This window comes from Carassius auratus, chromosome 45 (genome assembly GCF_003368295.1).
Source record: "Carassius auratus strain Wakin chromosome 45, ASM336829v1, whole genome shotgun sequence".
NCBI classification, from domain to species: Eukaryota; Metazoa; Chordata; class Actinopteri; order Cypriniformes; family Cyprinidae; genus Carassius; species Carassius auratus.
This window is the reverse complement of record NC_039287.1, coordinates 16435806-16461927: the sequence shown is the minus strand read 5'-3', so window position 1 is coordinate 16461927 and position 26122 is coordinate 16435806. Positions and strand designations below refer to the sequence as shown.

Below are 26122 nucleotides of genomic sequence, written 5' to 3'. Positions count from 1 at the left end.
TTTGTAAAGTGTGTCTACTTGTGTTTGTATACTAGCTACACTCCTCAGACAACTCCTGTCCACGCTCACCCATTCCAGCTGCGATCACAGGCAGTGGAAGATCATATGTGTAGAGGAGGTAGGACATCATCAGGAAGTCCATGTAACTACGGTGGCTGGGAAGGAGAACCACCGGGTGTTCCTGTACAGCCTGCTGGAGCTGCAGAGAGAAAACATCATCGATGAAAACCCACATGACATCAAACTTTATTTACATGCTTCTTTATTAAACCAACCGGCAGGACCATCTAATGCCGCGTTTCCACCTAAATTACCCGGAAAAATTGTACCAGGAACTTTTTTCCCCAGGAACTATTTTCCCCCCATCCTCGGTAGTTCGGACTTCGCTTATTCAACTCGGGAGTGAGAGGTCTGCGATGACAAATCCGGTATTTCTGCAAACAGCAGCGTACTTGATAACATCAGTCAGCTCGCCTTGGCTACTGCAATTTTCCTCACTGTATATTTACAATAAAACGAAATAGGATATCAAATACCACAGCCTCCTTTTGTTATAAAAAATTATAATAACAGCAGAAATGTACTTAGTTCAGGGGAATGTAGGCTATATATATATATATATATACATATATATATATATATATATATATATATACACACAGCCATTACAATGAAACGAAATATTATATCAACTGCCTCTTTTTTTTTATTTTAACATATAGATAAATTGAATACAGACCAAAGATAACCGGTTAGATTTACCCAAAACGAATTATATTTTATGTTTAACCACTAAAGAGACATCAGCGCTAGCGGCACACATCAGAAGGTCTAGCCGAGGTGAGGCTGCTCTCTGCGGATACATGAGGACTGAGCTCCCGCTGATCTCGTGGAGCTGACCGTCTCCGAAATTAGCGAAACACATTTTTAAATAGGCACCGTCTTTATAAATAAACCGCAGATTTGAGTTTTAAACAACTACATTCTCGCCTGAAATACTTTTAAAATTACATTTCATGACACAATAACAGTAATATTTTGAAAATTATCCGAATAAATGGTGGTTGAAATCACAATGCTGTGTAAACTCAACCTATCAGCATGTTTAGCGTCCAAGTCCCGCCCCCAAAAGTTACGGAACTTTGTAAAAGTACCATCTCGCCAGAAGGGACTTTCTGAGGGAAATTTTTTTGCCTGGGACTTGATTTAGTTCCTGGTTCCTGCAGTGGAAACACACAGAGTACCAGCCCAAAGTCCCTAGTTCCTGGGTAAAGTTCCTGCGGTGGACACGAGGCTTAAAACACTGGTTCCCCACTAGGGGGCCTCAGGATGACTTGGAAGTATTTAAATTGAATTCATTATTAATTATACATTACAATAATCTACAAATGATTGTAGATATTTCCAAAAATGTTGGGACACTTTACAAATTGAGAATAAAAACAGATTTCAATGATTTGGAAGTTTCAAATTTCAATATTTTATTCAGAATACAACAGTCTGCAAACCTCTGAGGACTGAGAAAACAAGTTGCTCAAGTTTAGGAATAGGAATGTTGTCCCATTCTTGTCTAATACAGGCTTCTAGTTGCTCAACTCTCTGAGGTTTTCAAATGTTTTCTATGGGTGAAAGATCTGGACTGCAGGCTGGCCATTTCAGTATCCGGATCCTTCTTCTACGCTGATGTTGTTATTGATGTAGTATGTGGTCTGGCATTGTCATGTTGGAAAATGCAAGGTCTTCCCTGAAAGAGACGATGTCTGGATGGGAGCATATGTTGTTCTAGAACTTGGATATACTTTCCAGAATTGATTGATGCCTTTCCAGATGTGTAAGCTGCCCATGCCACACACACTCATGCAACCCCATACCATCAGAGATGCAGACTTCTGAACTGAGCGCTGATAACAACTTGGGTTGTCCTTGTCCTCTTTAGTCCGGATGACATGGCACCCCAGTTTTCCAAAAATAACTTAAAATTTTGATTCATCTAACCACAGAACAGTTTTCCACTTTGCCACAGTCCATTTTAGATGAGCCTTGGCCCAGAGAAAACACCTGCTCTTCTGGGTCATGTTTAGATATGGCTTCTTTTTTGACCTATAGAGTTTTAGCCGGAAACGGCGAATGGCACGGTGAATTGTGTTCACCAACAGTGTTTTCTGGAAGTATTCCTGAGCCCATGTTGTGATTTCCATTACAGTAGCATTCCTGTATGTGATGCAGTGCCGTCTAAGGGCCCGAAGATCACAGGCATCCAGTATGGTTTTACAGCCTTGACCCTTGACACACAGAGATTGTTCCAGACTCTCTGAATCTTTGGATGATATTATGCACTGTAGATGATGATAACTTCAAACTCTTTGCAATTTTTCTTTGAGAAACTCCTTTTTGATATTGCTCCACTATTTTTCATCGTAGCATTGGGCGAATTGGTGATCCTCTGCCCATCTTGACTTCTGAGAGACACTGCCACTCTGAGAGGCTCTTTTTATACCCAATCATGTTGCCAATAGACCTAATAAGTTGCAAATTGGTCCTTCAGCTGTTCCTTATATGCAAATGTACCTGTCCCAACTTTTTTGGAATGTGTAGCTCTCATGAAATCCAAAATGAGCCAATATTTGGCATGACATTTCAAAATGTCTCACTTTCAACATTTGATAAGTTATCTATATTCTACTGTGAATAAAATATAAGTTTATGAGATTTGTCAATTATTACATTCCTTTTTTACTCACAATTTGTACAGTGTCCCAACGTTTTTGGAATCGGGTATGTAATTCTAAAATAAATAATAATAATAAGACATGAACTGAAATAAAATAAAATAAATCCCCTTCAATACCTATTGTATAGCACTGTTGGGCTGAAGAACACACAGTTCTGGCAACATCTGAAATCATGACATTTCAGTGAATTGTTGTTAATTGATTTAATGTATCAAAACTCCCTATTTCTGTTCATTAAAAAAAATATATATAATAATAAAACAAACAGTGCTTTCATTATTACAGGAACTACAATCGGTCAAATGTTTGAGATATATATATAGATATATATATAATTATACTCACAAAAGCGGTTTTCATTTGATAAACAGATATAGTAAAAACAGTAACATTGTGAAATATTATTACAATTATTAAAAATGTAATTTATTCCTGTGATGTAAAGCTGAATTTTCTAATCTGCTGATTTAACTGATCAGGAAACATTTCTTATTATCAATGTTGAAAACAGTTTTGCAGCTTAAAGATTTGGGAGGTACATCAAATAAATAAAAATAGTTGTTTTAATCAGCAAGGATGCATTAAATTGATAAATCGTGACAATGTAGACATTTTAGATGTTACAAAGATTACATTTTAAATAAATTCTAATGTCAAGTACATTATGCATAAAAAAAATATATTTCACATTTTTTACTGTTTTACTGTATTTGTATATGTATTAAATAAACGCAGTCTTGGTGCACAAAAGAAACGTCTTTCAAAAATGTTTTCAAAAAAGCTTAATTATTCAATATTTTTGACTAATATAAAATATATGTTAATAGGCACTTTAACAATAACATACTAATGACAAGGGATTTGAATTAAATGAGGACAGCTGTTTTAGTAGCATTAGATGACCCTAGTAGTGTAGATGCCAGGTGTTTTAGCAGGAAATTCACACGTGTATTTTGGGAACAGTGAAGAGTCACTCACTCTCTGGATGCCTTCTTCATTCACACACACGCTGCGGAAGAGCCTCTTGAAGGCTTTGCTGAGCGTAAAGGCAAAGAAACGAATAGTGCTGAGCTGCAGACGGTGAGCCATCTCATCCAGAATAAGAGACGCTTCTTCCGCAACACACTCGCTGCTGTCTCCTGATTCTGATGAAACCTACACACACACAACTCAGTAGCCATTAAAGCATCCAGGGTCTGATCTGTATTCCTAGATCCAGACCAAGAAATGGAGAGCACAACACTGTAATATTGACATAATAATAATTAAACAAGAGCACATTTCCTTTGAATGTCCAATTCCTCCACAATATCTTACAGAATTTAGGGTTCCTAAATAAAAACATAAAACTGTGGCACTGAGAAGGATGGTGGTGCTCTTTGTGGTTTCTGTACCTGTTTAATGACATACTGCAGGTGGTCTGACTGCAGAACGATGCTTTTCAGCATGCTGGCTTTGCAGGGCACTAGTCCTCTATAGAGTGTGGGAGTGTAGCATCTCAGTGCGTATCGCAGATCACTGGAACGTCGCCTCTCCTCCAGAATGTCTTCAAAATCATCCTGCTTCTTCAGCATTGGATGCCTAGGCTGTATGAAGACAGATGCATGCTTTTTATAATAATAAGATAATGGTGATTCATTATATGAACTGAAAGAACTTTCTTTTTTTTAACTGTAATACATTACAATTACATACACAATTACACAAAACCAATGAATAAAATAATATGACAGAATTATGGTTGACTTACTGAACTGATTTTGATTTGCTTATGCTTAAATGTTTTAAATTAATTAATAAATGCTTGTTCATTTTACCAAATATAAACTGCACATATGAAGAGTTAATTTCCAGAATGCCGAGACCGTGCAGATCTTGGTTAAAAATTTTTTATTTTGAACACATTTTTCTATAAAATTATACATTGTATAATATTCTTTTGATTCATGAAATGCTAAGGTTGATAACTAATGCTAAATAATAAGCATTAGTTATAATAATAAAAACAAGACAACTTATAACCACTATAAATTCTACTAATTCATTTGGTTTTTAACTAGATCTGACTTAATTATTCTAAAATGTGGAAAATACTGTAGTAGTACAAAATAATCAGTACTGTAGGTTAGGGATGCACGATATTGGATTTTGGCCGATATTCGATATGCCGATATTTTCAAAATAATTTTGGCCGATGCCGATACCGATATCGATATATATACAAATATATACTGATATATTTAAACTTTAATTTTACTGAAGAGAAATCCATGTATCTCTTCTGTACTGATTCTACCATAAATTTATTATTTTACAAATGTAGACAGACATTCACATCTGAAAAACAGGTCAATTATTTCACTTGGAGAATATCGGTTTGGCTCATCGGCAGAAATATTCATATCGGCCGATACCGATAATGGTCATTTTAAGCTTTTATCGGCCGATACCGATATTGTGCCGATATTATCGTGCATCCCTACTGTAGGTGTATCCATTTATATGTAATTAATATAAAAAAAGAAAATAATTAAATTAATAGCTAAACATGTATGCTGCTTAAACATATGCATGTTTGTAATTATTACTGCTATAATTCAAAAAACGCTGTCAGATTGTATAGAAAGCTTTGCATTGATTTCTTTATTATTATTATTATTATTGCTATATGGCTCTAAACCCAGGTAATAACAAATGTGATTTAATATTTTTGTTTCACGAAAAGCTCGTGTGCACTGGACATGAAATGTGCTTAATGTTTCCTTCAATTAAAGGAAGGAAGCTGTGATAGATTCAAACTGCAAGTGTTGCAAGCATGTAATATTTTGTCAGAAAGCATGCAAAAATGTTGTAAAACACTCACCGAATACAAAGCTCTAGATTCCATCTCCATTCCGCAACTATCAAAACATGAGTGTAATGGATGAGATGAGTTCTGAGTGAGAAAGTTTGGATCAAGGTTGATCGTTCAGTCCAGTAACACTCACAGCTGTTTTAGAAATACAACAAGCGGGTGGAGTGACAAATGAGTATGAATCAGCCGATGCCGGGTGGGCGGGGCTTGGAGGTACGGCTGTTGGATCAAGTCGGTCGCGATTGGTCAAAAGTAATCATTTTATTTATCATTAATATTATAATCGTAGGTGCTCCAAGCTACTTGTTTAATGCCACTCGTTAAATCTCCCTACTGACGTCACCTGCTGTGTCTAAGTCACAGCTACGTAACATAAAAGAATCGAGAGAGCGTTCCTGCGTTTAGCCAATCAGAAACGCCTCCTCCCTGTCATTCATTCTGTGTTTTTGGATTGGTTTACACGTCTTTGAGGGCGGGATTCATGTAACTGAAGGTATGGTCACTGACTAAATCTGGATAAAGTCAGCAAAACGGATAAAATAGTTCATAATGTCTGTAAGCACGATAGATAGATAGATAGATAGATAGATAGATAGATAGATAGATAGATAGATAGATAGATAGATAGAATAGATAGATAGATAGATAGATAGATAGATAGATAGATAGATAGATAGATAGATAGATAGATAGATAGATAGATAGATAGATCACGTGGTACATGTTACTTTTCTCAGCGCTATATGAATGGCGTTTGGGATTACTAGAGTGCTCTTTTACATGCGCGATTTTTTTGTATTTATTTTTATATCAGGTAGCACATTTTAATAGTAATTTATCTAAAAGTTGATCACTTTTACCTTACATATAGTAAGACAAAAATGTCGTGAGATTTGATTGTTGTCACTGGAGGCTCTGGGCCTCCACGCGCCGCCCGGAGGACAGCGAGGGTTTTTACAGACGCTAGTTTCCTCCTGCTCCAGTCCTGCGCTGTCACGACCGTGCTACTTCCGGTACCAAGAACGTGTTGACGGAAAGCGAAAAGGGACATCTCGCGTGTACGATACACACACGTGAAACACACGAAAGCCAACATTGCTGTTGAAACGTGTTTTATTTATCTTAAAAAATGAGCGTGAAAAGAGATGAACAGGATGGGGAGGCGGATGGCGATCATCTTTTCCTCGATCAAGTTCTAAACCAGTTGTATGATTTTGGTAAGTCTGAAGTTTTTTTTAAACAGCTAACGTTAACAGACATCCTGACACAGTCCCAGTATCGTAGACATTAGCAGATGGTGATTAACAGCGGTTTACAGCATAAGAACAAGCCACCGAGAGATGTATGATAACTTCACTCAGTGTAACTTGTGTAGTGCTGCAGGGTTAGGTTCACATTGAATTAGCAGCGTACTACATAGTGTGCACTATATACTGCATACTGTAAACAAAACAAATGTATTGAAACATTACTGAGGAAAACATATAAAAAGTATTCCTCGTTACATTTACTCCTGGATTCACAGCCACCTAAAATAAACTTGCACCGATTGGTCTTAAAATATGGAAGTGTCCTTTTTTATCTCAAGATGCAGACCAGTAATGTTTGTTTATTATCATTTTTTTCTAAGGCATATATATATACTAACTAAACTATGGTTAAGCCCTGTCTGTGAAATTATTATCGTTTTGGTCTGATTGCTTCTGTTGTCCTCCTCATTTGTGTTTATGCTAAATGGCTAATGTAAATATAGGCCTACATACAAAACCAACAACACTTTATGAAATGTGTAATTGCTGATGGTAATAGTTTTTTTCTTCTTCTTCATGTTTAGGGGATAGAAAAAACAAAGGATTGAAAAAGACTCAGAAGAGAAAGAAGTCTACAGGAGACACAGGCTCCGAGCAGATCATGACGAGCTCCACAGTTTGTGAAAACATCCCGTCTGGAGCTGAACTTTCCAGTGTAGAGCTGGTTACATTTACTGATCCTCTGAAGAAGAACAAAATACCCAAGACTGCTGAACCAGGGCAGAAGGTAAGAAAAGCATGCAGCGTCTTTGCTCCATGAGGGATTTTCTTTTTTCTTTTTGTTGAGCCAATCATTTGACTGATTCTGTAGATATAGAGTGCTGCTGTGATGTATTTTTTAAGGCCAATGCAAAAGTAAGTATCACCCTGGTTCCCTCAAATCGCAAATTAATTTGAATAACCCTAGAAGTTACAAGCTAAAGTTAGGCTATAATTAAACTAATCCATGGCATAAGTTAAATGGCACAACCATTATGTATCAAACATATCTTGTAGTCTTTATTTTAAAAAAAAATCCCAAGAAAAAAATGTAGTTGGCAAGATTGTGATTATATACCCCAATCCCGGTCTAATTCATGTGAAATGGAAATCCTTGTGTTTTGAGTATGTGCATGAACTAATAAATGCAACCACATCATCTCATCTGTGTTTATCCTCAGGTTCCTGATGTTAAAGGAAAGAAGAAATCGGGCTCAGATGAGAAACTGGCAATAGAAAAGGTGAGGTTATTGCTTTTCAAAACCTAGTGAACTGTCCAAGTAATCAGCATTTTAAAAGTCGGAACAAAATTAAAATCCACCCTGTTCTAAAATCCACATCTGTTTTCTAAATGCATTATCTAAATCCATGCATTTGTTAATTGACCTTGTAATTTTTTATCGAATTGTCAAACTGGATCTTCCTGAGAAACGACAGATTTCTCTCGGCTGACTCAGGATCCATTTTTTCAGCAAAGCCAAGCTCCAACAGTGATCAAACTCACACGCAAGCGTGCAAAAAAAGAAAAATAATATTAACACTGCGTACACAGATTGGGAGACCTCATGGTATTTTTGTTTTATTTTTGTTGTTGAATGGATGTGAATGGAGTTGAAGCTCCACCCCTTTGAATCCCTTTTGTAGTATGATAAGCCACTTGTTTCTCATTTATCACATGAACTCACCATGGTGTGTGTGTGTGTGTGTGTGTGTGTGTCCTTCACAGGCTCGGTTTGAGGTTCACAAGTTTGGGCTGTCGGGGTATCAGAAGCAGCAGCAGAGGGTCTTTGAGCAGGACAGGGCCATCATGCTGGGAGCCCGAGTGAGTTCAACACACATCCAATAATCAGATGCGCCCAAAGCAACTATAAGAAAGCATTCAGTCTGCTTTGTGTTGAGAATTGCCTCAGTATGCAGTTTACAACACATCACAAGTATGCATTCTCATCATCGCCACTAGGGGCGCTATAGCAGGCAGAAGAGTCCTGGACAGATTGTTGCTTGACCTATTGACAAGTAGGGCTGTCACTTTTGGGAAAAAATCATTTTCGACCACACTGATGTGGGACGCACAGGTACAGCTGCGCAAGGTGGGTGTATTTCTGCCAGTTTTCCATCACAAAAGCCGGTCGCTGTCAGCTTGCAATGGTCCTTCTCATAACTCAGAATCTCCTGTAACTAGATGCGCGAATGAGGGGAATTCGTGTCTACTGCGCCGCGAGACCTCCCGACGCACGTAAACGCATCTTTATATTGACTTAACATTGAAATTATTCGCGCCAGACGCTCTATTCGCGTTTGGTGCGAACGCAGCATGGTCGCTTTCGAATTGCTGGTATTTTCTGTCTAGCTTTCGCAAGGCATACTGCATTTTTCGAAATTCTTTATTTTCTTTTTATGCTTGTTTGTGAGTTTTGTTACATCTATATTTTTTAATTGTTTAATTATTTTAAAATGAATAGTGTACATATTTGGTTAAAATGTTCATTTTCGAAACTTTTTTTGGTTGGTCTGATCGATTGTGCAATCGATTTTCGAACTAAAAGTGACAGCCCTATTGACTAGTGTACATTTATTTGTCACAGACATCTGAAGGTAACTCGATCACTCCTTTGCCCTACGAATTTTTTATCCCAATTCAAATTATGGTGTATTTAACTACTATATGCTTGTGTACAGTGTACCTATTGTGCTCATGATGAATTGTAGCACACTGCAGTTGAGGTTAAAGGACTGGTGTTAATTTTGGCTTTGAGTGTGGCTTCAGGGGTTTGTAGAGTTTAAAAACTGTAATTACTTGTGTATCTACATGATGTTAATACATCGATTCACTTAAACAAAGTACATAGTAGTTGAAAACGCCTTTTTCACATTTTCATTACTTGAAAAATAAAAATGTCAAAAATAGAACAAAAAAAAAACTAAATAAATGGGAATTTTTTTTTAAATTTAAAATATTAACAAAAAGCTATTATTTATAATCAATAGCCTATATATATATATATATATATATATATATATCGATACAAAAATAACAGTTTGAGTACTTGTGTAGAGTATTAATTTTATTTTATTTTATTTTACAAGGCTCGAATGATTAAATGTTTTTTTTTCTTTCTGTAGCCCCCGAAAAAGCAGTATGTTAACTACAAAATGTATCAACAAATGATAAAAGATCAGAAGATGAAAGCAAAAGAGGAAGCTAAAGCTGTAAGTACAACAGCGACTCTTATATGATTACTTTTTAAAACACTCGATTTCTTCTGCAGCATGTGCAGTCTTTACACTAACATTTCTCCTCTGGGTCTTTTGTCAGGAAACACAGAAGAAAAGAAGGAAAGAAGGGAAATCAAGGTTTGTGTTAATGTTTGAACTCCAGGACATTAAAAAAGTCCACCTTGTGTTGTTCTCCAGGAGTTGTCATTTAAATGATATTAGTTGTACTTTGCTTGTGCTTGATTGTATTCAGGTGCATTTGTGAAATTTCAGCAACATTTCACAAAGGAATTTTCAATAATGCATGAAGCACAACTGACACAGGAGTCACTTTTAAACCATGTAGCTTTTCTTAATGCAGTGAACTTGCATGAACATGAGCAAAATCTGCATGGGAAAATGGATTTGCCTACAGATTCCTGTACAATTCATTGAATTTTCACTCAAAGTCAAGTTATCTGGTCATTGTTTTTGTAACTTTGGTTGTCTTTTTGACTTCTCAGGCCTGAGAAAAGTAAATCATCGTCGAGAGGAGAGCTCGGTGGACAAGTTGGTCGCTTCAAAAACGGAATGCTGGTGTTGAGCTCCAAAGACATTCAGAAACTAAAAGTTAAAGTGAAAAAGTGAGCGACTGTTTCTGAATCTTCAGACCACTTTCAAAATGCAAGATCGTTTTAATATGTATGGAATATCACATTTTGACTGGACTGTAATTGAAACTTTACCTCTTTCATTTATCTGTTGAACATTTATAATGCCATTACGGTTTATATTTTTTGGTTTCTTCACTTTGGTGCGTCTGTGCTACAGACATAAATTATATGTTAAAATATGGTTTGACAGCTTTTGGTACCCGAGTGCGCTTTATAGACCCCAGTAATATAGAAACCTCCCAGAACATCTTAGCAACCTCACTACCAGGGCATTTGACACACATAATTCCTTCAGAAAGTGTAAAAGTGTACTTTTATTCACAATAAATAATGCTGAAACACTGCTTTCTGGAGTTTAATAAATCTATGTGGCTGGGAAAAAAAATCACAGGTGAGATACTTCAAATAAAGACGCATTGATCAGTTGTATTGTTTATTAAAAGGGAAAGACCGTTTTTCTTCTACACCAAGTAGTAAGAAAAGAATGTCATGTACAATGTTTTGATGTACAAAAATCACATTAGTAAGAGCAAATGAGAGCTCGAGATCACATACAGGAGAAAATGATGATACACAATGCTAGAGCTGTGTCTTGTGTCAGCTGATCAGTGGAAAGACTCGTCTGAAAAAACAACTAGTCTTTCCTTTCCAAACTTTTCATAATGCGATCATTTGAGGGCACCTGACTAATGTACATCCACATGCATATGCTGTAAATAGAAAAATAAATTCTTAAAAACGTGTTACTGTGGCAGATTTTCTGTTTTTAGGACTACAGAAGTTTTTCTGATGATAGTTGCGCTCACAGACAGTCATGTTCACCATACTACTCCCTCAAGAGCACTTCATTGTATGCGCTTTCAAAAGAATCGGAGGAAAAATAGGATTGCTCCGTATATATGTCCTTGTTTCTGGAAAATAAAAAATAAATTAATACAGTGGAATTCATCTGTGCTTTCTGTTGATGGGTGTTTCTTCAACTATGGCCACTTTTATGCCTGAAAGGATTATGTTAAATTTGTTATATGATGGATCACATTAAAACTATCATTGTCCATGTGTTCATTTATTTTTTTTTGGTACTTTTACAACTCCACATATCCATAGATTTTATTTTATTTTTTCTCCAGATCCACACTTTCAAACTTGCGCCTAAAAGGGAAACTTCTACAAATGCATGCAAAGTGCCGAAAAAAAATTAAGTATAGTTGTGGTGTTTCAAAAAATAAAAAAAAAGCATGACCATATTATCTAATTGTATTTAGAATACAAAAAAAAATGGTAGCCATAAAATTAGCCTTGGCAAGATGGGCCATTGTAATAATAATAATAAAAAAAAAAATTTAACATGGTATTTCCATTTGAGATGAAATGGGATTGCATTTGTTGGTTAAGAAAATGACAAAGGTTCTGATATTTCCCAGGGCAAAAGGTGACCACAGTTGAAGAACCCCCTGATATGAAGTTTTTAGTTTGTGGCAGTTCAGTATTGGCAGGAATTGCAAGTTGACTTCCTCAGCCATATTGTTGAGTAAGTAAATATCCCCATAGTACACATCTTTTCTCCCATGATTCTGGGTCATATCCATATGTAGCTCTACATAATGAATTCTCCATCACTACAATTGGTTTATTAACATACATATATACTGCACCCTCTCAAGTTCTCATGTTGGCATTATTCCAGTCTCAGCAAACTGCTCTTTGACTGAATTTTGTTTCATATTCAATACACGAGCAGTGATTCTGTTATGTACACGGACATCAAATTTTAAATATACTTTAATACAAACAAAAAAGGATCATTGTGATATTAAAAAAATTAATTCGGCAGTATAGATCCTTTTGGAAGGACGGCAGTTTTGCAGGCGTCACCCAAACAGTCATTGTAAACTGGATTTAAAGGAATGTTCAAAGTTCAGCTATTCATCTGTTTCAGTCACATGACTTTCTGCCTCATCATCTATAATTAAGGCCATTAGCAAAAATTGGCTGTGAACATGAAAAAACATGAACGGAGAATAAAAATTATGTTTTTGATCCATGCCAGGTCTCAGAAAACATCTATTTAATCCACATTACATCTTTGTATATGGGTGCTTTTCGTATACTGGCACTACATACAGAGATATGTAATAAACATATAGAAACTTCTATGGAGGTTACATTTGGTCTTGTGTTGGACTCAACATGCTCAGGGCTCATGTTAACATGTGTAAGGTTTCTGTCATTGTGTATGTTACAGCCCAATCGCTTTGGCAGGTAGTGGTTTCATATGAATTTGTACAATGGGAAAATATAAAAAGTTTTAATGAAAAAGTAAGCATGAATGTCCATCTCTAACCCTACCCCTAAATATAGTGTTCCTGTAGCTCAAGTGGTAATGCATTGCGCTAGCAAGCGCAATGTTGTGGGTTTGAATCCCAGGGAACACAGGTTAGGAGAAAATTGTTATCTTGAATATTTTGTAAGTTGCTTTGGATAAAAGTGTCTGCTAAATGCATTAAATTAATTTTATTAATTTAATAATAAATATAGCCATCACTGGGGCATAAATAGATCCTTTGAAAACTTATGAGATTTAATAAATTCATATGAATAAGTCACCATTTTGCCAAAACAGTTACAAACTGCCATGAGATTGTACTGGTTCTTGTGTTGGTGTTTTACTGCAAAAAAAAAATCTTTTTTCTGTGATTTATACTTGAAAAGCCATCACAGTAGTGTGAAGATGTTGATAAATGACCTGGAACAACATTCCCAGCTGTCCCAAGCAGACAATGGCCCTGACTGAACCCAGAACATTCCTTTAAGCACAACTTTTTACATGTTACCACTCTTTTGAAATATTTCTTATTTATTTACATAGTGCTGTTCCAGTTTAGCTTGGTACTTCTGACAACTAAGTAATCATTGCGCAATAAAAGCATCAGCTCAAGCTATTTACATTAATTACACTGTTCATAGAAACGTGTTATAAATATCAACAACACCCCATGTTTTACATCACCAATGGGTCATCATATGCTCTCATAATCCAGTAAGTAAGTGTCTGGGCAGGATAATAAACATAAATATCTTACATTTATCTTTCATTTCACTCTGAAACCATCGTAATTTTAAAAGAGGTATGAACTGAACATAGGTTTGTATCTCCTATTGCAAGGCCCATAAGTGACTCTTCATACCATTTAATGTGACCAGTTTTATGAGAATAAAAGCGCTGTTATGGAGTTACATAGCTTTTGGGGGTTTTAACGCAAAGCTATGTTATCATAAATAATTCCACACAACAAACACTAGGAGGCAGATTGCAAACTCTGCGTCTATGCTGTATTCTTGTTTGATCCAGTCATCACACTGTAACAAACTCAATATAATGAATGTGTAACTCATGCGCGCTTCAATGCTTTAACCATATTTACAGCTGTACAACATGCAAACGCAATCTTCTCTCCCAACTACATGCTCTGACTTGACATTTCGACATCAGAATCTAAAAAAGCATGGAAACCTTTAAAGAGCGCGGGATGGAAATAATACTGATAAATCGAACCATGAAGTGCTCATTTACTTGTAATGAGGTGTATGAAGCTTGAGTCTGTCATGTATTTAAAGTCAAAGTGTGTAAGTGTATCACTAAATAAATTTACAAAAATAGTGACTGTTTTCAAACAGGTTTCCCCTACACTCATTTGTCATTGGTCACAAATACAGATAGCCCCGCCCTAAACTCTCACTATTGGTTAAGTCGTTGTTGCTAGGAGTAGAAAAACAAACAAAGCAATGTTCTGAGACAATGTTTACACTTTTTTTGCGAAATCAACCTAACATGGCTTACTTCAGCTGGGACAAGGGAAAATTACCAGCCCGATCTCAAGGCAATTCGTACGTATTTTACGAGTTGCACAATTGGTATGAATTTGAACTAATGACGTGCACCTAACCCCGCCCCTAAACCTACCCACCACAGGGGTCTAGACAAATCATACGAAAAAATTGTATGAGGGAGGTCGTACAAATTCGTACGAATTAGCCACCTCGTAAAATATGTATGAATTGGTCGCGAGATAGCGTTGAAATTGCACACTTCAACTTCAAGACTCTTAAGGAATATATCGGTCACAGTGTAAGGAGACCTCAGAGTTGAGATTCTGGCTAAGTATTCGCAATTGTGGCTCATATTAAGCACCAAGACTTGGTGGTGAGGACACAGTCTATGGCAGGTATTATTTCATTTCTGTAAACCTGGAGTTTTTTGTGTGTGTGTGTGTGTGTGTGTGTGTTTTAGTGCTGTTTGCAAGACAATAGTGCATACGTTAAGTATTACACTTCAGCATGTAACTCATCCTGCACTGTTTGTGCTAAAATCATGAATTATGAATCAGATTGTGCAGCTAATTCAACAGAAGTGTGCTGTTAGCAATCAGATTTAAATTTTTTCTCATAGAACTGTGAACTGAATAGACTGTAAACTTCACTATAATCTGACGCAGGGCTTTTGGCTTGACCGGGACTTTTTCAATCCCAGCACCGAAGATTCATGGTTTTTTGAAGCACATTAAAGGTGATTAAACCTGAGATTCATGTAGCATGTGAGATTAACCTGAAACATTTTCAAATTCACCTTTAGTTTCGCAGTTGTTTGATCACTATCGGTTGGGTTTGATCACTCCGTTCCATTGCTAACACATCAAATGGATGATAAATTGGTTTTAATCCAAATTAGATTTTTGAAACTGCTAATCTTTCGCTGGAGGTATGAAAAACAGGCAGAACTTTATTTCAAAGTGCTTTGGGGTTCGACTCCAGCTTCGACCCCCATAGGGACATCACGGTTTGCTTTTCCATAAACATGGGATTGATTCGTAAACACCAAAATGCAAATCACCCATATGATCATAAGGGGAAAAAATATTAAGATCAGTATGACAGTGCAGTCTAAGAGCACTGATTTGTTTGACAAGAAGGTTCTGGCTTGTTCTCATTGGTCCAAGATGATCACATGATGCTCTTTGGGACTTCCAAACCTGTGATCAGAGTCACCTGTGAAAAATATACATTTCAGTTATTAATGTTGAGAGAGATATGATGTGCTGATGAAGACTATGCACAGAAATCAGATTCATATTATAATTCATCTTAAATTATTCTATTTACATCTATTCACTTTCAAAAGGAACCATTTAAGTATTTCACTCACATTTACAACTCAAAATAGATCTGTGCAAACTGTAAAATCTACTTAGGATCAAATTTTTATGAAATATATGGTTTTGTATGATCTTAAATTTAGGCATGGAAAACAGGAATTGTGAAACAGCCTTATGTTACTATTAAACCTAAAAAGCATATGATTTCCTTTGACGGATATGAGTGTTGCATGTCAAAATAAACACACGGTGCTGTTGCACATTCTACGACTCGCATTTTAAAACTGCTGCTGATGCATTATTATGGTGTTTATATTGTAATATGTTGCTTTTAAGAGAGTTGTAACAGTGCATCGTTTTAAATGAGCAGCCAGCAACAGTAAATCGTTATAATTAAAAGTGGCGTTTAATTCAACGTAAACTCTTGTAGCTGCTGTCTGGGCTGCTTAAATATATAGATTTTTACTAGTAACAGCCAAATAATATATATTATACATATACATATAGTTTAAAGTAGGCCTATAATTATTAAATACAGTTTGAAGCAGAAATATTTACAAACCTATAGTGTACATTTTATATTTTAATAAAATAAATAATTCTAAATGTCTTCTTGTATCACTTTATTAATGTTTAATACAGGACAGCGACCATACTGCACCCCTAAAGTTTTTATTTGAGCTCTTAAATTTAAACTTAGGATAACATTTGTGGGGGGGAAAAGAGAAAAAATCCAAACATGCCAGAAGAATCCAGATGTTTGGTCATGCAGCTTAAGGTCACGAGAATGATTCAGTATAAGAGACAGTTCTTGCATCCCAATGCCGCTCACCTGGACGTTGCGGTTAAGGCTAACCGCGGGCATGAACACACCCTCCAGGTTCTCGAAAGCCATGGGTCCATGCTGCTGTTTGTTGATGAAGAAGGTCAGGGTATGTTTTGTCAGGTCTAACAGAATCCCCACAGTCGAACCCTTTGTGATGCCACCCTCAGCTCTGTAGAAGAGGAAGGAGCCAAATGAAGGGAATCAGTGACACAGTACACACATGCATTTTCTTTTGATCCAAGATCTCTCTGGGCAGAGGAATGAGAAGGATGCAAGAAATGGAGAACTGTGCTATGACTCCACTTTACTCCAGTGTGTGTTACTTCTGAATCACAGTAGTGCTAATATACAGTCTGACATGATGACTGCAAGTGTGATATCACCTACTATATTTATAGAGTAGTGAAGAAACAGCTCATTGTTGTTTTAAGATACACGTTGAGGAACACAAGGAAACTCTACATATCATGTATTTCTAAACACTGGGCCTATTTCCACCTGTTTTTCCTCATAAAGTCCAAACCCAGTAAACGTTCTTTGGAACACAAATGAAGATACTCCCACATCAGTATTGAAAACAGAATTTCAACCATGTTTACTTGATGCGCAAAAACCAACGAGGTTGGTTCTTACGTGTCATTCAAGCATGTTTGAACTCCGGCAGGAACCAGTGAGATTTGTTCTTACACATCAAGCAAATACAGCTGAACTTAGTCTCCGTTTACTATATTTGATGTGCTGTATGTAAGAAAGTAGATTACTGTTTATATGTGAATTAAATGTTTCCACGTGTATTTAGTACTGTGCACTTAATACGACAGAACCGTTGAGTTTCTGGAACATTCTCTTATCTAACAACTATCACAAAGCTAATAAGATTACTAGGACTATTGCTAGCACAGTTCTACAGGAGTGACTATACAAACCTAAATTGTTAACCTGCTTAGAGACCCTGGGTAATGGAGGGACGAAAGAATAAAAGAAACATGTTGGGAAAACAAGATTTCTAAATGTATATACAGTATTGTTCAAAATAATAGCAGTACAATGTGACTAACCAGAATAATCAAGGTTTTTAGTATATTTTTTATTGCTACGTGGCAAACAAGTTACCAGTAGGTTCAGTAGATTGTCAGAAAACAAACAAGACCCAGCATTCATGATATGCACGCTCTTAAGGCTGTGCAATTGGGCAATTAGTTGAAAGGGGTGTGTTCAAAAAAATAGCAGTGTCTACCTTTGACTGTAGAAACTCAAAACTATTTTGTACAAACATTTTTTTTTTCTGGGATTTAGCAATCCTGTGAATCACTAAACTAATATTTAGTTGTATGACCACAGTTTTTTAAAACTGCTTGACATCTGTGTGGCATGGAGTCAACCAACTTGTGGCACCTCTCAGCTGTTATTCCACTCCATGATTCTTTAACAACATTCCACAATTCATTCACATTTCTTGGTTTTGCTTCAGAAACAGCATTTTTGATATCACCCCACAAGTTCTCAATTGGATTAAGGTCTGGAGATTGGGCTGGCCACTCCATAACATTAATTTTGTTGGTTTGGAACCAAGACTTTGCCCGTTTACTAGTGTGTTTTGGGTCATTGTCTTGTTGAAACAACCATTTCAAGGGCATGTCCTCTTCAGCATAGGGCAACATGACCTCTTCAAGTATTTTAACATATGCAAACTGATCCATGATCCCTGGTATGCGATAAATAGGCCCAACACCATAGTAGGAGAAACATGCCCATATCATGATGCTTGCACCTCCATGCTTCACTGTCTTCACTGTGTACTGTGGCTTGAATTCAGAGTTTGGGGGTCGTCTCACAAACTGCCTGTGGCCCTTGGACCCAAAAAGAACAATTTTACTCTCATCAGTCCACAAAATGTTCCTCCATTTCTCTTTAGGCCAGTTGATGTGTTCTTTGGCAAATTGTAACCTCTTCTGCACATGCCTTTTTTTTAACAGAGGGACTTTGCGGGGGATTCTTGAAAATAGATTAGCTTCACACAGACGTCTTCTAACTGTCACAGTACTTACAGGTAACTCCAGACTGTCTTTGATCATCCTGGAGGTGATCATTGGCTGAGCCTTTGCCATTCTGGTTATTCTTCTATCCATGTTGATGGTTGTCTTCCGTTTTCTTCCACGTCTCTCTGGTTTTGCTCTCCATTTTAAGGCATTGGAGATCATTTTAGCTGAACAGCCTATCATTTTTTGCACCTCTTTATAGGTTTTCCCCTCTCTAATTAACTTTTTAATCAAAGTACGCTGTTCTTCTGAACAATGTCTTGAACGACCCATTTTCCTCAGCTTTCAAATGCATGTTCAACAAGTGTTGGCTTCGTCCTTAAATAGGGGCCACCTGATTCACACCTGTTTCTTCACAAAATTGATGACCTCAGTGATTGAATGCCACACTGCTATTTTTTTGAACACACCCCTTTCAACTAATTCAACTAATTGCCCAATTGCACAGCCTTAAGAGCGTGCATATCATGAATGCTGGGTCTTGTTTGTTTTCTGACAATCTACTGAATCTACTGGTAACTTGTTTGCCACGTAGCAATACAAAAATATACGAAAAACCTTGATTATTCTGGTTAGTCACATTGTACTGCTATTATTTTGAACAATACTGTATATATATACATACATACACACATGGTGGATCCAAGACTGACAAAGAAACTGTTTGGTTTCAGGCTACATTAAATATGTTACACAGAAAGGCACAGATTTCAGGGACTGTTAAGTGTAACGCTACCAGTACTGTTAGTGTGTCCTCGCAGTCACCTCACTATCAATAAACAGGCAGAATTTTAAATCACTGCATTAGTATTCAAGTGTTATAATCAGCATGTCCTTGATCCTCACTGGAGGACACTGCATCAGCATAAGTCTGACATACACCATGTGTACATGCGCTACATTTTCAATTAAGCTCTAAAGAATATTCTAGTCAAACCTTTACACCGAAACAATGTTTATAATGCTCCACACTGATTAAAACATACTAGAATATAGTGTACATGAATAATCCAAGACTCAGTGATCTTGGTCTTCCATTTATAGTATTTCAGTACGTTTACATCTATGTGTTTGCCAGCTGTTTTTATTCTAAGTGACTTAGTGACTATTCACACAAAATCCATTTTGCTTTGTTGGACATTGGAATAGTGAAAAAAATGAAAGGTTTTGAAACACTTTTCTTAAAAATGTATCTTATTTTAACTTAAAGCTGCAGTCGGTAACTTTTGACGCTCTAGCGGTTAATAATCAGAACTGCTTGCGTCTTGCGGAAGAACATCGTAGCTGGAACTACTTCTCTCTGTTTATATCTATGAAGAATCACAAAGGTACTGGGTTACTCCGCCACGGTACCCCGAAGCAATCTAAAATAGTCCGAATATAAACACTTATTATAGGTGCACCCTAGTGATTCAGGACAAGCCAAAAACACGGTTTGCAAAATGGATGCATGGTGTACTCGCTTATATACATTTTTCTACATTTTGAACACAAACAAAGTTACGGACCGCAGCTCTGATTGGTTGTTTCTTACCGGGAGCGATGGAGTTTCTGCAAATGGCAATAGGACACTGGGAGGAGGAGCTTGATTTTTTCACAGATTATCTGTCTCATATTCTACTGTCAGGACATAATGACAGGTTTAACAAATATGTAAAAAAAAATATATATTTTTTTAAAAAAGTTACCTACTGCAGCTTTAAGTGCTGTGTTTTTAGTATACTGTGTCATGAGCAAGAAACTGCAAAAGACACAAAACACAAATGCAATGATCTGACATGTTCACATAGAAACAGTGGAATGGGAAAAGTTACTGCTTTCCCTGGAGCTACAGGAAGGCTGTACAGTAATTTAATCAATTCATTCAGTTTAATTTATGTCATTAAAGAGCCACACAGATGGGAAATAAAAAATTACCTGTATTACAGTGTATGATGTAGCTGTCCATCAGTGTAAACAATGTGCAAAGTAATTACACCAAAAAGTACATGATTTATAAAGTTATTGGCTTCTAAAGTAAGGAGTCGACTCTGAATCGCTGAAACGAGTCGTTATAGATTTCAAATCTTTTGCCCATCTCTATGTACGTCACTAGGAACACTTTGCATAATAATCTCCGCCCACCGTCTTGTGAGAAACGAAACTCTGACCTGCCCCCCCCCCCCCCCCCCCCACACACACACACACAGACGCTCTGGTTGGTGTGAGAGCATCATGTCGAGGAGACAGTGTGTTTTTAATTGTAAAGGCAAGTTTGTTTTATTTTCACTGCCAAAGAATGAAGATCAGAAGAACCAATGGCTAAAATTCATTTTTACCACAATACCAGAGCAGTACAACAAATCCTTGTTGTGTTCACAACATTTCACTGATGACTGCTTTTCTAATCTCGGTGAGTACAGCGGGATTTTCAAAGCATTTGGCCATAAAAGAGGGTTCATTACCAACTTTATTTAGACCAACGAGCATCTCCCAATCACAACGCGAAGTATGATTATGAAGTAATGTGTTTGTTTTCTCCCGAGCGTCTTATCAGTATGTGTGCTGTCAGCAGCCTTTCTCTGCGCTGATCTTCATTTACAAACACGTCATTAAAATGAAGTGTAACTCTGTGAATACTCAAGGAAGAGACATGAGAGAGATATCTATAGAAAGCTTGACATGTCTACTTTAAAACTAAACAAGTGCTGCTGAAAACAGATATTCTGTGATAAAGTAATCCATATGAAAACAACGCGATGTCTGTTTTTCATGTCTCCCTTCGCACACTACCGCGTTGAACGCGCTATTCAGATTCAAACTGAAGCGCGCGGCTTGAATACGCACACACAGAAGAAAAAGCAGCGAGACTGTTCAAGTTTTTTATTTTACTGTTTGCTTCGTGATGAGAGGAATAAGACATAATACACCCCAAACAGAGGCTAACGCATTGTTTACCGTGGAGGTGTGTGCGGAACAACCAATCAAACCTGACTATGTTAGTTGACCAATCAGAACACAGTATGCAACCGAAAGGTGGGGTTTAAGGAAACTGAATCTTTTGAACATCTTCGCGCGAACCGTTTGGGGATCTCTGAGAACTGAGGTAATTTTAAAATGATATTTTGACAAAATGACAATGTTTTTTAACCTTGGATGGATTTAAACCTATTGTACAGGACTTATAAACAGTGATAGGAAGCTAAGAATTTTCATCTTACTGGCTCTTTAACATCCAAGAATGGGATGAATATAGGTTTCATTTAAAGTTTGTAAAAAGTTATAAAATCTGTATTAATAAAATCTCCTCTTTGCTTCAAAAATGTTGCCTTAAATTCTTGACTTCTCTGCTTTTTCAAGTGTCTGTATCTAATATCACAAACAATTGAAATCAAGGCTCTAGCGATTCACAGTTTGCTTCACATTTAGTTATGACACCATATATAAATAAGTGATATAAATTCATATTTTCCATTGTTTTGAATTCAGACTTAGTTATTTTGGTTTACTGTTCCCTAATGTTTCCCAGGTGCACTTAAAAGCAATATTCCTTAACCCTCAAATTCATAATTTAAAGACTTTCGTTCATCTTTGGTACACAAGACACAAATATACTTCTCTCATCATTTTTCCCTATGAGGTTTTCGATGTCTGAAAAAACTTTTCATGAAGACAGGGTTCTTAGACATCGAAAGCAAGTACGGTTGAGCAGCCGTTAACCATATTTGATGTGCATTGATCAAAGTTTATGAATAAAAAGCCTGCATTAAACTCTTCATCATATAAACTGATTGTTTGTTTGGAAGACTTGGACTTGGACTCTGTGGTGACTTGGACTTTAATTGCTCAATTCGTATGGACTGAACTTTTTCCAGCTTGACAATTTCGGTTGGACTTTCAATGGATAGACAAATATTATGTGTTGTACAGATGGTCCCTTCCTGTCTAAGAGCTGGTGCATGGACAAAATAATGTAAACCAAATCTGTCAAAAACCTAGCTTGTAATATTTATCACCACACTAGAACATTTAGGATGTGTACCTGTTGGTGTGGGAGTTGTTGTGCATGAACCAGGAGCGATTGTTGTCCACATACATAGCCCAAGCCTTATCGTCCTTCCCCAGCATCATGTCCTTCATCGTATTAATCCGGGCCACACCGAATGCGGGGTCGGGGTGGTTATCATAGCGATCCACACTAAGTTCCCAGTAATGAACGCCCTTGGAGAAGGCAGCCGTCCCGAGCACCACGCGATCATCGTAACTGTTACAAGTCACAGTCTGGTTTTCATTGGACAGGACAATGTCTCTGTGAGCTGAGGTAGGATCAAAAGTGAACCATGCCACTGCAAAGGAAAGATAAAATAAAGTTTGTGATAGCCAGAATAATCTGTCGTGGTTCAAAAACCTATTTTGAGTCTTTCGATATAGCATTCCACAGTGGTTGACTTGTGTTTCTAGTACCACATTTATGGTTCACTGTTAATTTTTGTGTTTAGATTTTTTTTTTAGAGCCCAGTGATTTTTAGGACAGTTATTTTGATTATATCAGATAAATGGGACATTTTATGTGTTATATTACCAAAACAAAAACAGTTTGCAGCTCCTTTAACAAGGGTATAAAAGAGTGTAAGTTTAGTCATTATAATTTACTGATCTTACAGCTGCACATATTCACTCCTTCAGTGACACATGAATTATTAAAAGTGTTGAAGGAATGAAATATCGAAGCTACTATGCTCTCTTAGAAGTGGAGTTTTGGTAGCTGAGGGCCTGTAAGGCAAATCTAGCATCAAATCCTTGTATGTACTCATGTTAATTAAACATGTCCTGTAGGACCCCTGGTTTATGTAGTTTTGCAAACAGCAATCTAGGTCCTGCCAATGTAACTATTACTGGGATCTTAATCCCATTGGTCTTGGGCTCTTTTAAAATGGTGCAAAAGTTAAAAGCAATGTTGACCAGTCACAGGACTTATACACCTATAAATAAATAAATGAAATCTAAATAATTAAAATATATATATATATATACTATATTCAGTCAAATTAATTCAAGGACTAAATACCTGAAACAATTCAAGTCTCCATGTACCTGAAGTTAAAGTTGAAGTCTATATGTCTAGGAAGTTTGATCAGCAGAGTGGCTAAAGCGCCGAAAGGAGTTTTCCTATAAAAAACTAATTAAAGAAACGCATCCACAGCAGGGATCCACCGAGGAAAGGGAATATATAATGTGGAAGCTGTGCATGAACGTCATAGATAGGAGCTTTAAGAACACTCAGAGACCCTATTAAAGGTGAATGAAAGAAACTGTGTGATGTAGACGACCATAAGACCCACCATCAGATGTCTTCAGAACGACAACCTTGCTGTACGCTCCCACACCAGCAGAGTTGTACGCTTTGACTCGAGCGTTGTATGAACTGTTGAAATGAAGGCCATCCACTGTACAGATGGTCTCTTTCCCAACATACACTTCCTAAAACATAGACAGAGAAAGAGGAAAAAAGGTGTAAGGTAAAAAACAGAAAGCATAGGTTAAAACAAGACAACACTACATGTTTATCATGAAAGATAAAATAAGCTGTAGATTTCTCAAAGAGATGCAGATAATATTAAGAATTTTAAAAACAAGATAACAGAAAAAAAGCTTCCTGCAACCCTACTTAGGAAAAGCAGTTTTCATTATTTAACAGCACAAATTTAGTTAGTCCGAATTTTGCCCTATATGAACCAGCTTCAACTGGCATGGGAGGTGGACACTTGAACTGTAATACTTTATCAGTTATTTATTTCTTAATTGCTTAATTTTACTTTCATTGACTTTTTTTGTTTATGTTACTGTCCTTAGTTACTGTGTATTTCATTTTCATCCTGTCATCTGTCTATACCAAACTTTGAATATGACACTAACAAAGACATAAAAGACTGCAGCCAATAGCATCACTAGCACAGCTCTTACTAGATGGCCTTCGTTAAACCTCACCCCCGTCCGGGTCATGGCACCAACGTCATTGGTTCTAATGACATGGTTCTAAACAGAATTAAAATAAGCACCATTTTGCATGGTAGGCTAGCTTTTCATAGCATCCCAGGCTGACTTGCATCCATTACATAAACAGCAAATCATGTTCATGACTGTGATGCTAAACGCTATTGGCTATTTTTTTAAAGGAGACATTGGATGCCCATTTTCCACAAGTTGGTATTATTCTTTAATGTTTTCACGAAATGTCTGCAACATACATACCCGATAAGGCCCGCTGTTCCCATCATCAAGCTCCAGCACATAACCCTCTACAGGCAGGGCTTGGACTGTAGTTATCCTCCAGGCCAGAGTGGCACTGTTGTTCCACATGCAGCATTTTTCCAACTGCAACAGTGGTGCAGGAGGCACTGTGGGGGACTCCGCTAAAAGACAGAATTTTACAGAGTACGCATTAAAGCATTGCTTGTCAACCACAGAGGCATCAGAGGGTTAAACAGGGTAATGGTGGAGTGACATGCATGGGAGAAAGCACTTCCTGAAAGTCACTGGTGCCTCTAAAACAAATAAAGGAAACAGGACAGTGGGTTTAGGAGGGGTTCAGTATTTTAGGGGAACAGTTTGTAGCAGCTCTGAAATACCTCCTGTGCTCTCCTCCTCTTTCTGGTCACCTGCATGCATTTGTTTCAATAAAGCAGCCTCCTGACCATCTGAAAGATGATATCGGACAAAGCAAGTGTTGCATGTGTGAGTCTAGAGGTAACACTGAGGGGAAAATTGTCTATGAAACTGGGAATGATGCAATTTGCTTTTGGATCTTTGACAAGAAATGAATTTGAGTTTCAAGATTGGTTGTGTTTCCATTATTGTTTTAACTGCAGTTTTTTGTTGTTGTTGTTTTTAAAGCTGTTGTTTACTAGTCCTTAGACTCTAGAATCCACATTCTAGAATCTTATTAAGTTCTTATTCAAAATCATATTATATTATTAGCTTTATAACTGTGACCACCAGTGTTGAAGAAAGCAAAATGCTAACCTCATACGTCATTCCCCCTAAACTGCTTCCGTTTTGCAACAGTGAGCGCAAGCTAGATCAAAGTGATTATAACCATTGAATATGCATATTTTTCTTACAAAAACACATCGATTCGCTACAGGAGGCCTTTGTTCACTCCACGGAGCCATGTTAGAAACTTTTTTTTTTATTGGATGCGCTTTTTATTAAACTTCTCATGGACCGATGGAATGCAACACCCACTGAGTGGCATTAAATAGCTTGAAACATCAAAGACAATTTTTTTAATAACTCCGACTGAATTAGTATGAGAGAAGAAAGTCATATACACCTAGATTGACTTCAAGGTGAGGAATTCATGTGCTAATTTAAATTTTTT

At 36.9% G+C, this 26122-nt stretch overlaps 3 protein-coding genes across 4 annotated transcripts in view; 1 reads left to right on the top strand and 2 right to left on the bottom strand.

Moving 5' to 3' along the window:
- The window catches only part of gnpat (glyceronephosphate O-acyltransferase), a 28475-nt gene extending 22581 nt beyond the window's left edge, over nucleotides 1-5894 (bottom strand). Inside the window, exons 1-4 of the mRNA XM_026233823.1 lie at nucleotides 5596-5894; nucleotides 4127-4318; nucleotides 3711-3887; nucleotides 70-199 (exon numbers count right to left, since the gene is read on the bottom strand). Coding sequence (XP_026089608.1) covers nucleotides 70-199; nucleotides 3711-3887; nucleotides 4127-4318; nucleotides 5596-5625 — 529 coding nt within the window. The 5' untranslated portion in view covers nucleotides 5626-5894. The remainder of the gene's footprint in view (nucleotides 1-69; nucleotides 200-3710; nucleotides 3888-4126; nucleotides 4319-5595) is intronic.
- A 664-nt stretch (nucleotides 5895-6558) lies between these two features.
- fsaf1 (40S small subunit processome assembly factor 1) lies at nucleotides 6559-11088 on the top strand. Its single transcript, XM_026233822.1, has 7 exons — nucleotides 6559-6803; nucleotides 7421-7623; nucleotides 8057-8116; nucleotides 8602-8697; nucleotides 9999-10085; nucleotides 10192-10229; nucleotides 10595-11088. The coding sequence occupies exons 1-7, from the start codon at nucleotides 6716-6718 to the stop codon at nucleotides 10716-10718; spliced, it is 696 nt and encodes a 231-aa protein (XP_026089607.1). The 5' UTR covers nucleotides 6559-6715; the 3' UTR covers nucleotides 10719-11088.
- Nucleotides 11089-12414: 1326 nt separating this feature from the next.
- The window catches only part of trim67 (tripartite motif containing 67), a 34857-nt gene continuing 21149 nt past the window's right edge, over nucleotides 12415-26122 (bottom strand). The window contains exons 6-11 of one of the 2 annotated variants that reach the window (XM_026233820.1): nucleotides 25371-25439; nucleotides 24994-25154; nucleotides 24084-24222; nucleotides 22784-23087; nucleotides 16730-16892; nucleotides 12415-15790 (exon numbers count right to left, since the gene is read on the bottom strand). In XM_026233820.1, coding sequence (XP_026089605.1) covers nucleotides 15746-15790; nucleotides 16730-16892; nucleotides 22784-23087; nucleotides 24084-24222; nucleotides 24994-25154; nucleotides 25371-25439 — 881 coding nt within the window. In that variant the 3' untranslated portion in view covers nucleotides 12415-15745. The remainder of the gene's footprint in view (nucleotides 15791-16729; nucleotides 16893-22783; nucleotides 23088-24083; nucleotides 24223-24993; nucleotides 25155-25370; nucleotides 25440-26122) is intronic. The other variant, XM_026233821.1, reaches the window with a different exon arrangement.

What these genes read in the sequence shown, in the direction of transcription:
- fsaf1 (XM_026233822.1), top strand. Translation starts at nt 6,716, where the DNA reads ATGAGCGTGAAAAGAGATGAACAGGATGGGGAGGCGGATGGCGATCAT. An exon ending in AAACCAGTTGTATGATTTTG is followed by an intron (nt 6,804 to 7,420) that starts GTAAGTCTGAAG and finishes CTTCATGTTTAG; the next exon opens with GGGATAGAAAAAACAAAGGA. An exon ending in AGGAAAGAAGGGAAATCAAG is followed by an intron (nt 10,230 to 10,594) that starts GTTTGTGTTAAT and finishes TTGACTTCTCAG; the next exon opens with GCCTGAGAAAAGTAAATCAT.